Genomic DNA, 13,230 nt, shown 5'->3' with positions numbered 1-13,230 from the left:
AGCTGAAGTCTTTAAAATACTGTCTGTGACCAGAAGTTGCCACTGTAAGTTTCCCAGAGAATTGTCAAACAGGCTAAACCGTGCACAGAATCACCTCCAGAGTGCTGTCTTACTGGAAAACATATTTCCTTGTATTTAGACAGTGTGATCAAATGGATTTCCAAAGCACAGTCCTTTCCGTGGTATTCTGATGATGAATTAAAACCAGACAGAAATTGCTGGACTCCACAGCAGGTGTTTTTTGAGTCTCATGTAGCAATAACTTCCAACCTAATTGTAAGTTAAGTGGGTTTAAAACGAGCAGTGTTGTTACTGTGTTCAAAGGTAATGTGCTCTTCTTATTGCAGATACCCTATTAGCCTGCCGCTTTGCAGAACAGGGTTGTGGTGCTACTCGTGCCAGGCCAGGATTCCTGGCCCTCTCCTCTGTCCCCCAACTTTCACGTATCAAGCGGCTTTGTTGTAAACATCCCACTGACATCCACTTTGTAGACAAAAGCTGCTGTGTGGAGAAAGGCCCTCAGTGAGAGTAACAACTAGGTTGCTCCTCAAGGATGCATTCCTGCCCTATTTCTTTCGTGGCTCAGCTGAAACTTCTGCTTTTCACTGCCTGAATTATGTTTGGCCTCCCTGTATGAAGTTGTCTATCTGGCTGGATCACCCCACTACAGGAAGACCAATTGTTTATTACTTATGGAAATGCACATTGTGGCTCCTCAGGTGGAGTAAGGTCTTGCCATGGCATTTCAGAAGTGTGTGGTACTCTGAAGGAACAGTATGTAATTTCCCCAGGATGGCTCCACACCACATTTAATTAGTGTAACTGGAAGCGTGTGCATCTGGATGATTGTCTGGTAACATTATCAAATATAGTGCAGCTTGTTTGTTGTTCTCTCCATTTACTCTACTCAGGAAAGAAGCTGAGCCAAACCTGTTCTGCTTTTACAGTTGTGAATTCACCCCTTCCACTACCACTGCAATATAACTGCAGTAAGATTCTTAGCCCGACTTCTAAAATGGCTTGTGATTTTTAGTGCCCAGATTTGGATGTACAGTCAGGAATGCTTTAATTGTGTCCAATTTTCTAGAGATTATGATCTCCCCTTCTCTGAAGAATAGACCCTGCAATTCTCTCTGGACTTGAACACATGCTCATTCTTTGCTTTTACTAATTTACATGTCCTTCTATGTTCTCCTGTTTCTAGTCACCAAAGAACTGTTCTTTTGTCCTGCTGTTCTTCTAGTGGTGTTCATCATGTAACTCTTTTCTGTATTAGTTAAAGCATCTTGGTTGTGATCTCTTGTAATTTCTGTGAAGCTGAAAGTCAAATGCATACTACCCTTAAGTCCTGTGGAGCTGTCCTTTTACTAAAAAAACCCCTTCTGCTCTGTCACTGTTATATTATATCACCTTCCTAGGTATACTGTGTTGTCTCTAAAAGGTCACTTGTCACTTCCAAGCACTTTGCATTTGTTGAAAGCACTTGTCCTATTTTAGGTGTAAAGCAGAAGAATATGAAGTCATGTGCACAAAGTCATGCAGTAAATCTGTTACAGAGTGAGGAAAAGGACAGCTATGCAGTTCCCAGTGTACCTGACCTGCAGAACACCTTCGGAGTCCAAGGAGTTATATTTCTGATCTTTTCTGCTGTCCTAGTCCTGGGAAGCTCTATGTCCCAACTCCACACCAGCTTACTTACGTGGTTTATTTCCTCTTAACAGTAGCTCTTCTTTCAGCAATCACCAGCAAGCTGGGCTTTAAGACCGAAGTCACATGCCTTCATCAATGGATGGTCAACTCTTTTTTGCAGGAGGACCACTATTGGTTTCTCTTCCATGCACGTTTGTTCTCCTAGTCTTGTTAGTGTTTTATCCTGCCTCTCTGCCACTGCAGAAGGTAACTGCTGAAACCAAGGCAGAGATGGACAAAGGCAGATTATTTCTCCTTAACCAGACTGCAGAATGTCAGAAACATCTTGGAGGATTCAGAGAACACTTTACTGTAATAGCTGTTTGTCTGTAGCCCTTGCTGTACTCCCTGGAAGTGAACTTTTCTTATCTAGAGATATATTTAACTTTTTTGCCTTCTATGTAGACAGGCTGATTGCCTTTCTAAACCCTAATATTTTAAACTTTTATGGCTACAGAGATTATTTATTTTGTCTGAGTGCTTCCAAATGATGAACATGATTCTCTAAGTTATTTCAGTCCAAGATCTAGACTAAACTGGATCTCCTCTCCCAAAACATCAATGCAAAATTGAGAGAAAAAATCATGGATGTTGCAAAACTGCATGCTTGCCTTTGTCATTACTTCCCAGGAGGTCTGGTGAATTTACTTGATCCCAGCTCGACCATTTAGCGTTCCTTGTATGATTTTCAGTGATCAAAACTATTTTCCTACCAGTTCTCTCGTCAACCCATCCCATCAGTTAGACCTCTGATCCCTTGCATGGAGCAAATGGTCTGTCTGGGTCCTTTTTGAGACCACCCTTGGCCTTGACTCTTGGACCTTTCCCAGCAGTTTGTTTCAATCCTCATGTAGTACTAGCCAACCTTGGCCTTACATCGTTGCCACGGTGGGTTGGGGTTAAAAGAATATTTAGGAGATGCATTTTATTTCCAGGGTAGCAGCATTTCCACTTGACTTCTCAGCAGAAAAGTTAAGCCTGCTGGTTTTCTGCTTGAAACTGCCTGAATGGAAAATGACTGGATGTTTTGTTGTTACCATCCTTGCTCCCCTTTACCAACTGCTCTGTCTAAAAATTGTTCTGGTCATTGAACGCAGTCAAGCAGCCATTGCTGTAACTCATGCATGATGCCAACTTATGCCAGTGATATCAATGATGAGAATTTCAAAGAAGCTTTAAATAAAATATAACACATTTAAATGCCAAAGCGCTGTCTCTGTGAATTTGCTATTAACAGATTATAAATGGTTTGCATAATGCTGAAAAGCCTAGTGCCTTCAGTTAGCAGTATCAAAGGCTTGTTTAAAGCAATTCCTGGAGGACTGCTGCCCTCCCCGCCCCCAGCTTTCTTTTTCATGATGGATAAAAACAAAACTTCTTACAATAAAGAAAGGAAAGCCAGGTTTTCAACTACTCTCTGACTGGCCTCCAGATCTGGCAGCTGCTTTTGGATGTCTAATTGCTTGTCCTGCAAAAGTTGACATGCACCTACTTTGAGAAGGTTCTTTGAGTACCCACTTTGTATGTGTATTCTGTCTGATTTACAAAAATGAAATGATAGTGCTGGAAAAAACTCAGAGTAGAGCTTATGAAATGGTTTTTCATTTAATTTTTTTAAAGTTTCCTGACTTTCTGAATTCATATGTGAGTATCAGATGCAGAGAAACAGTGCAAAAATAGTAGATAAGACACTGGACTTAGAAAAAAGACCACTTCTATTGAGTCCTGATTTTTGGCCACACAAATCACTTTCTTTCTTTCTTTCTTCCATCCTCTTTCCTTGCTTTGTCTCTGGACTCTAAGGCTTGTGGGCAAGTGTAGTCCATCAATGTGTCTATACAGATTTGAGCACAATAAGGCCTTGATTTCCACTGAGACCTCTAGGAATTACACCTAGTAAGTATACTGGCAAATCTCTTTTCTTCCTTTCAAGTTTCTTACTAGCGCTTCTCCATTTGAAATTCATGGCAAGCTCCCTTGTTTACAGCAATCTAATGGGACCATAATTGGGTCCCCAAGATAACATTATAGATGTAAGCCAGTTTTTCCTTAGACAAAGTTCTATGGAGAATGTACTTTCTTATAAACATACTTTTTATAAAAGGGTTTGTTGTTTTGTGTTTATTGGTGTTCCATCTGCTCTAGAGAATACATTTGAGAAAAACTAGCTCCAGCATGGCATATAATGTTTCATTAGCAGGCATAACCTTGTTTATTTGCTTTATAAAATTGTATTTAGAAAAGGAAATCAGTTTGCACCATTGACATGCTGCCAGGTTCCTGTTTATAAATGTCACAATAGGCAACTTGGAAGAAATGAAATAGTCAGTTTATGGCTTTTGCATAAAGTATGACAGAACTGGGTAGAGCCGGGCAGCCAGTTGTGTTTCCCCTCTTTTGCAGCCTCCCAATTAGTGGGATGTAGTGTGGTGTTTGCAGTGCAAAACACCCTGGGTGACCCGAGCTGGGCTGTGCACACGTAGTGTTACTGACTTTTATTTGAACAGAAGCAACTCTTTGTGCTATGTTGCTTAAATGGCTATCTTGGGCAAGTAATTGTGTATGAAACAAGCATGCCTGAGGAAAATGGGAGATATCTGTAGGAAACTTCAAGACATAAGCATGCAATCTGATGTCATCTTTTCCCATAGAGAAGCTATTTCCTTTCAAACTCTGGTGAGACCAGTCTTCCAAAATTTCCTTCTCCTTTAAAATATATTCATTGCATTTCCTTTATATCACTTTTTTTCCTTTCCTCTAGTAAATGGTTTATCGTGGGTACATCTGGTATGCACCATGTGTTACTTACTGTGTATGTAAAGAAGGCTTCTTATGTCAAAAGTATAGTCTGAACAGACGTGCTGAAAAGGGCACGAGGAGGGTAGTGGGGGAATAGGGGAGGGAATTGTGGAAGACAAGGGTCATCTTTCAGTATTCATTTCTACTGGTAATTAGAGGGCACCACTGAATGTCTGTAATTAGATCATGTCACAAAAATTAAGATAAAAGACCAAAAATTCTGAACCTCCTGCATTTTGTTCTGAATATCAGAGGAGTCAGAGCATTTCGTTAAACCAGCAGCCAAAGTGGAGGACAGGCAGAGAGGCTTAATGTGCTCCTGGAAGAAGTTCATGTGCCTTTACTCCAGAAGGTGCAAGGAAGAGACCAGAGGAGCTGAATGTGCTGCTGGTACCCAAAGGGCAGAGACCAAGTGGAAAGGCACATCCGAGGGTGGCCCCCAGCATGAGATCTGTTGTGGAGATTTTGTGCAGGGCTCTCACCCTTCAGGCAGCATCCTTAAGAGGATTAGTAGTGCTTACACGGGCCCTTTGGACTTTGAGTCATGGTGGTGACTGCTGCAACCTTGAGATGGCTTATACCTGGCTTAGCACTTCACAGGCCTGTCCTCTGTCTTGTGCTGTGCTTCTTAGCAGCACCATCTACTTTGCTGGAGATTGAGAGACTTGAGGTTTTGTTTGCAGCGTATCTCAGAAAGTCTTTCTGATAACATAATAGCAGTTATTGAAAGAAAACAAGATAAAAAGCAGGATAAAAAGGAAAAAAAAAATTGCAAAGTGGTGAGGTGTTTTGTTGTTTGTTGTTGTTTGGTTGGTTGGTTTTGGGGGTTTGTTTATGTTTGGTTTGTTTTTTTGTGTGTGCACCTCTTTAGTAGCAGCCAACACGTCTACATTTAAGAAGAATAACTTAAAACAAAAAGGAAGTTAACCTGCATATTCCAGCATAGATATTTAGGATAAAATTTTGCAAAGCTCCTGCCAGACCCAATACACAAGTCTGATCTATTAATTAACAGTAATAGTCCCCTAAGGCTCCAAAAGACTGAAGACATTTTTGAAAAAGGACTTGGGCTACTTAAATCCATAGATGCCTTTAGAAATATTATCTTTATTGTGAAGAAATTCTAGTCACGGTGCTCTGAAGCAGTATTTGAGGGGTGGTTAAACTCTGGTCTGTGAACTGCTGGTGGTCGCAAAGCTGTGGTAAGTCATCTGCAGCTGGTCTGTGGAACCATCTTGCCTTAATTACATGATTTATGATAAGAGAGCAGAGTGCTCTGTGAGAAATTCAGAGAGTTGACAGAGGTCTGTGATCCAAAAAATTGGAAATCAGTGGCCGAGACTGATAAGTACAGATTCAAAGCTCTATGATTTTGTTTAGAGCAATGTTTCCCTTCTTCCCCCATCTGCCTATCATTACTTGTCATTTTTTGAGTAAGAAGTTTCATTTTCTTTTACATTTTTACCCCTAAGGAGATCAGGTTGATAACATTTGACTGAGTGGTGGTGGTGCCTGGGGTTCAAGAAATCAGATAGAGTCATATTGCTCCTGGCCCTGGAGTCTCCAGCATCGTGTGGACAGCTGGATGTGTCCATTTCAGAGGGAGATGTTGGACAGGACCTGGAGGCTGGAAAGGGTCCTTCTGCATTCTGGGATATATCAGGCCTGCTGAGGTTTTTATGTGCCATTTTTATCAGGTAGCTGTTAAGTGAGCATTTGCCTTTCTTTGAAATGTTTTGAGGCATAGATCTTTTGGCATCAGTTCTGCATTTTCATGTGTCAGCCTCGTTCAGTGACTTCATACCTCTCGCTAAGTAAGGGAGTTAAATGGATTTTAGCAGTCCGCAATAAGATCTTCCAAGTGCTTTGTCCCTGTGCTTCATGTTACTACACAGCATTTTCCAGCAGTTTTTTTGGGCTCTTTTTCTTGCCTTAGTGCATCTTCTAGTTCAAGCTATATAGATGCTATAGTTTAAAAGAAAAGAAAAAGTATTTAATTTCAGTCTCCACCAAGTTTATGCTCTTGCATCTCTTATATAATGGACTTTTTTTTTTCTTTTTTCCTTTTTCTCCTTTTCTTTTTTCTTTTTCCTTTTTTCTTTTTTCTTTTTTCTTTTTTCTTTTTTTCTTTTTTCTTTTTTTCCTTTTTCTTTTTTCTTTTTTTTCTTTTTTCTTTTATTTTCTTTTCTTTTTTTCTTTTATGTTTTTTCTTTTTTCTTTTCTCTTTTCCTTTTTTCCTTTCTTATTTGTCCTTTTCCTTTTCCCATTCCTAATTTCCTTTTCCTTTCCCATTTTCCTTTTTTTCCCTTTTCCCATTTTCCTTTTTCCTTTATTTTTTTCTAATTTAAATCTTTGTAAGAGACACTTTTGCCTGTGATCCTTCAATTGCATTAGTATTCTGATTCATTTTTTATCAATTTTCTTCTCTAGTTCCTCTGCTACATTGCTGGCATTGTGTGGGCAGCAGCTTAGTTTTGTGCTTACGGCAGTTTAGATGCTGCACAGCAGTAAGAGATGAAAGAGTTGGGATGGGCAGGTGTGAGGGTGTTTTTGTTACACATTGATCTGAATAATGAGAAAATAAATGGGATGGTGCTGTTTCTCAGGGGATTTACTAACTTTGGATTTGAGATGATCTTACTCTTTTGTCGGGAGAGGCTTAGTAATTTTGATGGAGATTGTATATGATTAAAATAATTTTGAAGCCTTTATTATTTGCCACATTTAGTCTATATTTTTAATTGCAACAGTGTCTTCCAAGTTTTTAAGCTGTGGTTTTGAGGTTTTTTGGCTTGTGTGGGCAGCACGTGCAATGGAGGAATGTGTCACTGGTGGCTTCCAATCATGCGTGTGTTATATTAATTCATATTGTTGAGTTATGATCTCCATAATGAGGCAAGATACTATGGTACACATCTTAAAAAGTGCAAAGGTAGCTGCCATTTAAATGTGTACTTCGGTTGCACTGAGCACTGTGTGTTTGTAGAGCCTTCTAGAAGACTAGGTTAAAAATACCTGTTTTCTTTCCCCATAAACTGTAAAATGCCTTAAAGTGGGACAAATTAGAATATTTATCCTTGTTAAAACTAATTCAATTTCTCCTTGCTAAAATTAACTGAGAGGCCAGGCTGTAGAAATTCTAAAATATTGCTGTGTATTTGATTTCTATTTCTTTTTTATGTTGATGCTTTTTCTCTTGAGGTATTTGAAAAACATTTAAAGCTGCTGCTTGTGAAAACACAGGTAAATGATTTTTTTCGGAAAATGGGAAAAAAAGATACGGAACAGTGCTTTGTCTTTGTTTGGATGGGTTGGATTTTTATCTCCTCTTTTCATGTCAACTACCTTCTGACTTTAGAATTTATATAATACTCTGCAAAATATATTTACGTACAATTGGTTATAGGTGACAGCTCTGTTGATCTAAAAACTCACTCAGAACAGTCCTGAATGAGTCTTCAGTTTATATAAAACTTAGATTTGCAGTTTTCATTTAACCTCACAGCTCAAAAAGGGTAGTAGGAAAATATAAGCTGGCTTTGGTTCAGAAACTAGCTCTGATAGCTTAAAACCACAAACAAATTTGGTCTGAAACTCAGAATATAATAATGGGTTGTAAAGGATGGGTCCACCTTCTTCATGCTTTGCCTTCAGTAGGTGGGGATGTGTGATACAGGTGGTGCCGTGTGACATGGATGGGTGTTTCTTTGGAAGAACCATGGTTTAGTGGAAATGGTGACTGCCTGGAGCCGTGGGGTGTATTTCGCCCGTGTCTGCGGAGCTGTCATTGCTCTGCTGTGCTTGCCAACAGGGTGTGTGTTCTTGTGGAGTGATGTGTAATCCTCTCCACCAGAACATGGAAGCATGACTTCAAGAAGTTTTTAGCTTTTAGAAAAAAAAGAAGCGTGTTGCCTATCTGAAATTAAATGGTTGCATGTGGGAGAAAAATGCTCAAATGTTTTCTTGAAAGTCTGAAGCTAAAAAGGGGAATACAGTGTAACTGGGGAGAAGTCAAGCTGATGATGATCTATTCCCTTTCCTCTTGCAGCTGGAAAGGTTGAGAATGAGCACGTTGATTTAAAAGCAGTTTGTGGATATGGCTTGTTTTTTCTTATATTTATTTGAATGTTAAATACTGCTGCAGAGTACAGTATGAACACAGGGGTGAGGGAGCATTTCTATAAAAGTTCTTCAGTGTTTTTTGCTTCAGTGGGAACGACTGGGAACTTTGGTGAAGATGAAACTTAGTCCCAGAGGAAATAAATTTCTCTTAATTTATTGGATCTTAATTAAGATGGATTAAATTAATCTTAAGGACAGGGGATGTCTTTCATGTCTCTAAAACTCCTGGCATGTGCGTGTCCTGTTCCCCATGTAAACATTTCGGCTCAGTTTAATAAAATGAATAATAAGATTATATGCCCTCTTCTAATGCTGAAGGAGAGTTGTGAAGATCTCTCAGAATACTCTATGTGTGTGTCATACTCTCTCAGAGTATGGACAGGTTTGGGGAGTGGTAGAAGCAGAGGGAGAGCTCTGTTCCTGTCATGACTCCTGTCAACTCCTTTCCTGAGATGCTGTGCTAGGAGGTCCCAGCACACATAGCAATTAGTCTTAACCATTGGCTTAAGAGCTGAAGAGGAATGGAAAGAAGAGTCAAAATGAGATGTTCTTCATGGATCCCTGGTGAGAGAGCAAGCAGCCAGCAAGAGAGCTGGAAGCAGCCTGGCCAAGTAACAATTCGACTATGAAGCAGAGGTCCTAGTTTCAGCCAATGTTGCTGAATTTGTCCTGTTTCTGTAAAGGCCCAAAGTTGATTCTAAAGGAGCTCATTAATATCCTGCCCAGTTCCATTCAGAATCAGGGGCAGAGCTCAACACAGCAAGGCCATTTTGGGAATTATGAAGACTGTCTGCATCAGACATGCAACGAGCATAGTCTTGATGTGCTGGTGTTATAGAGTAATTCTGCATGTCATGATGCATAGGACTAGATCAGATAGGCTTAGTGTCAGATCTATTTTCCTGCCATCTTTCAAAGCATAGGCATTGTCATTTAAGTATGAACTTGCTTGAACTTCTCTGTAAATTCACAAGCATCTCACTGATGTAAATTATCCTGAGATTGCCAAATCCTTTTCTTATGAATGTGAGAGTCATGCTGAGTTTGACATTTTCTTGGGAAATCTTAGGCTTTCTCTTGGCAGTGTAGTATAAAGCTATAGTTCCTGCTCAACAACAGCTCTTGCATTACTGAGGAGAATGGACATCTGGATGCACTGACAGGTTTTCATTCTGTTTTTGCTTTCCACGCATCACATGTTCAGCCTGCTTTCTGGAAAGATGCAGTTTACTGGAAACGGTTAAAATTTCGTAACAGCGTTACAATTTTATGAATGTAAGCTAGCAATTATTATGTCTTATGTACAAACAAAATTTTTCATACCCATCGTAACTCATACCATTTGTACCATAGGGAGGTCTTGAATTATAGGAGAATCAATCACAGAATGTTAGGGATTGGAAGGGACCTTGAAAGATCATTTAGTCCAATCCCCCCACCAGAGCAGAAATGAAAGAGAAGGAAATGGCAATACTGAATCTAGAAGCAGAGGAATCTGATATTGAATCTTAAATTCTGCCCTGCTGTGTTACAACAAAATTCAGTAAAATTGTGGGCAAGTGCTCTGGGGTACCACTTGTCTAAATCTCATGACGAATTTACATTCTGTCCCTTCTCAGGCCTCGTGGACTCATGACATTATCCATGTTTCCTTTGAAGATCATCCCATGTAGCAGATCAGTGTTCTGTAGCTCTTGGAAATCTGTATACCTCTCTTGTAATTTAATGTTTTCTCTAATAAACATAGAACTGAAAGCAAAGAGGCAAACCAGAAATATTTGGAAGGATTCAGAAACTGTGGAGGCAGTGTAAAGGAGAAATTAAATGAGGGTGAATTTTGAAAGAAGTCAGTATCACGTATTGAGAGGTTTTAATTGAAACACGTGCATTCAGTGTAAAGGGGAAGTTTTAGGAAGTGATAGTTCTGAAAGACTTTCTTGCAGATCAACAGAATATGTGACCTTGTTCTGCAAAATCTTGTAATATTTAAAAAATTCATTGTGGTTTAGAATCCTGAACTAGATTTGACTATATATATGTATATATATTTTTTTGTTTTGTTTTGTTTTTAGCAGAGTAGGTTTTCATCAGAGAATGCTAATCCATAGAATAAGTGAACTTTTTATAGGAATGTGGTAGGTGAGGGAGAACTTAGTTTGGAAAATATTCCATATATCTAAGATTATTATCTCTTTTTGCTTGATGATCATGACATACTACTGGACTATGAAAAATTACCATTCAATTCCTTGATATGGCTTCCTCTTGCAGTCCATGATACTAAGTGAATATTGGCTGTTCTGCTGCTTGATCTGATTCATACTGTGTAAATTATTTAGTGCAACAGGAACTCAGAGTTGGGTCTTCTTCAGAGTCGGTGAGTTGTCCAACCATGTGTCTGCAGGAAGCACCTCTGTCTCTTTATATGTTTATGAAGACTGGAACAACTCCTATAATAAAAACAAACAAACAAACAAAAAAAGCAGCAAACCAAAAAGCAAAAATCAGAGAGATCCTTATGCCCACAGCAGCTTGGGAAATCACCTGAAATATATAAGAATTGGGAGATAGGGGGAATGACAGCTAAGGCCTTTAATGTGGGTACCCTAATTGTTGGTTCCTTTTCCATGAGGAATGACATCTAAATAGTTAATTCTCATTTTGATTCAGAACACAATCTTTCTTTTATTAATAATGCTGGGATTCAAGATGTTGTCAGCCTCTCTCATCTTCCGCATTTCAGCAGAGCTCTGAGTTTCCTTTCTCACCAGCTTTATCTATCATTGTCTTGCATTGTTTCATGTGTTTTCTAGAAAAATTGGCTGAGAAATTGGAATTCTGAATGAAATTTAGCTTTAAATCCCAAGTATTGCAGTGGTCAGGAAGATGCTTTGCATGAGACTTTGTGTCAGAGTGTATGTGTAAAGGTAGTTTTTTTCTCCCTTTTCCTCAGCCTAGCATGAAGTAACAAGGAAAAGTGTTTTCCTCTTACTGCTAACAGTCCACATGTTGCTGCCTGATAGGAAAAATAATGCTCTCAAGGTTACCATATTTTTTCATATGTATACACTGTGGGTTATCTCTGGCTTGAGAGTTTTGTTTGTTTTTGAATGTGAGCCAAATCAAACCCTGTGGTTTAGCAGCAATGTCTATTGTGTGTGTAGGGATAATAGGAGAGAAGTTTTATTCCAAGGTTCCTTCCTCAGTACCCTGTCTGCCTGTGGCTTTCTCACTCTGTGGATACAAGTTATCTGTGAACTACTTGTTTGGGTTTTTTTAAGAACTTTTTAAGGGCTCCACCTTACCTGAAGCTGAGGTTATATATGTGCAAATACATTGCTATTATTCTAAGCCTCTGGGATATTATTGCTCTACAAAATATATGGAGGCTAATAGAAAAGGCTGTTTTGTGACAGACCATGTGCTGTTTGTTACTTTGGGACTATAAAACTTGATTTGCTTGTCAGTCTAAGCAGACCTAGTACACAATAAACAAGCCATGCAGTAAGTCAAGGTGCCATGCATTCACCACATAGGTCATTTCCAACCAAAGTATACATCATGTTCAGTTAGGAGAATATGTGTTTAAGTATACCCGTTGTAAATCATGAGTCAGAATCACAGAAGAGTGATTAGTCAAGTTGTGGCTATTTACATTGTCCTGTAAAAGTAAATAGTTATTTTTCATTTCCTTATTGTTGTTGGTTACAACAAGATCTATGGACTTGGGATTTACCAAGCCGGTAACTTTTCTTATTGTTGATAGTTTCAGATTTCTAATTGTATTCCTGTAGAACAGAAAACCAATATAAGACATTTATGTCTTCTTCATTTTTCTCCACCATCCCACGTTTCCCTTATTTTCACAGAATATATCCATGCATAACACAGTTGGAGGAGCAATGGCAGGACCTGGATCTCACCAGCTGACAAATACAAGGATGCCAAACCATGACACCAGCGTTGTGATTCAACAAGCCATGCCGTCTCCACAGTCCAGTTCGGTCATCACGCAAGCACCTTCCACAAATCGACAGATTGGGTAAATCCATTTCCGTTTTCTCATTTCTCCAGTTTTCTGGCTCCAGCAGCTGCATGTAGGACCAGATGTTGTCCTCATGGTTCTTAAGGTTCGGCTGTATGCAGGACCAGATGTTGTCCTTGTGGTTCTTGAGGTTATGGAGCTCACACTTGATCCTGCCATCATGCAGCAAGGACCACCACAATATGTGTTGCAGTCTGTGGGAAAATGGCCAGGATAATACATTTTCCAGATCTGGCACTCCGGTTCAAAAGAGGCAAAGTGCTGTACTTTCAGGGAAGTCCTGCTTGCTTCTTCCAGTTTTTTGTTTTATCTGCTTACATTCAAAGTTCACATTGTTTCTATAACTGCACTGGGAAGAAAGAGTATTTCTGAAGCCGATCCTTTCACTTCCTTCAACAGGAATTTTGGGTGCTCAGTGGAATTAGGCTGTTTCCTTCGTACTCTGTTTAATTGAGGAATGCTAAAAGACAAAATAGAAAGACCGTCAAGATAAATGGAGCTTGGCACAGCCACGTCTCTGAGTAGTTGCTCAATTTGTGATGATGGATCGATATTTATTCCCATAGATTGAGAAT

General features: G+C 39.4%; 1 protein-coding gene across 6 annotated transcripts in view; it reads left to right on the top strand.

The window, feature by feature from the left end:
* CREB5 (cAMP responsive element binding protein 5) overlaps positions 1-13,230 on the top strand; it is a 260,643-nt gene that overhangs the window by 72,632 nt on the left and 174,781 nt on the right. For all 6 annotated transcript variants that reach the window (XR_014183407.1, XM_082046227.1, XM_082046229.1 and 3 more), the window contains exon 5: positions 12,480-12,652. Coding sequence is in view for 5 of the 6 variants with exons in the window: in XM_082046227.1 (XP_081902353.1) it covers positions 12,480-12,652 (173 nt within the window). In the remaining variant the exon portion in view is untranslated. The remainder of the gene's footprint in view (positions 1-12,479; positions 12,653-13,230) is intronic.

The sequence above is a fragment of the Streptopelia decaocto genome (genome assembly GCF_964273445.1).
Source record: "Streptopelia decaocto genome assembly, chromosome: 2".
Lineage (NCBI taxonomy): Eukaryota > Metazoa > Chordata > Aves > Columbiformes > Columbidae > Streptopelia > Streptopelia decaocto.
This window is presented reverse-complemented; position numbering and strand designations above follow the sequence as displayed.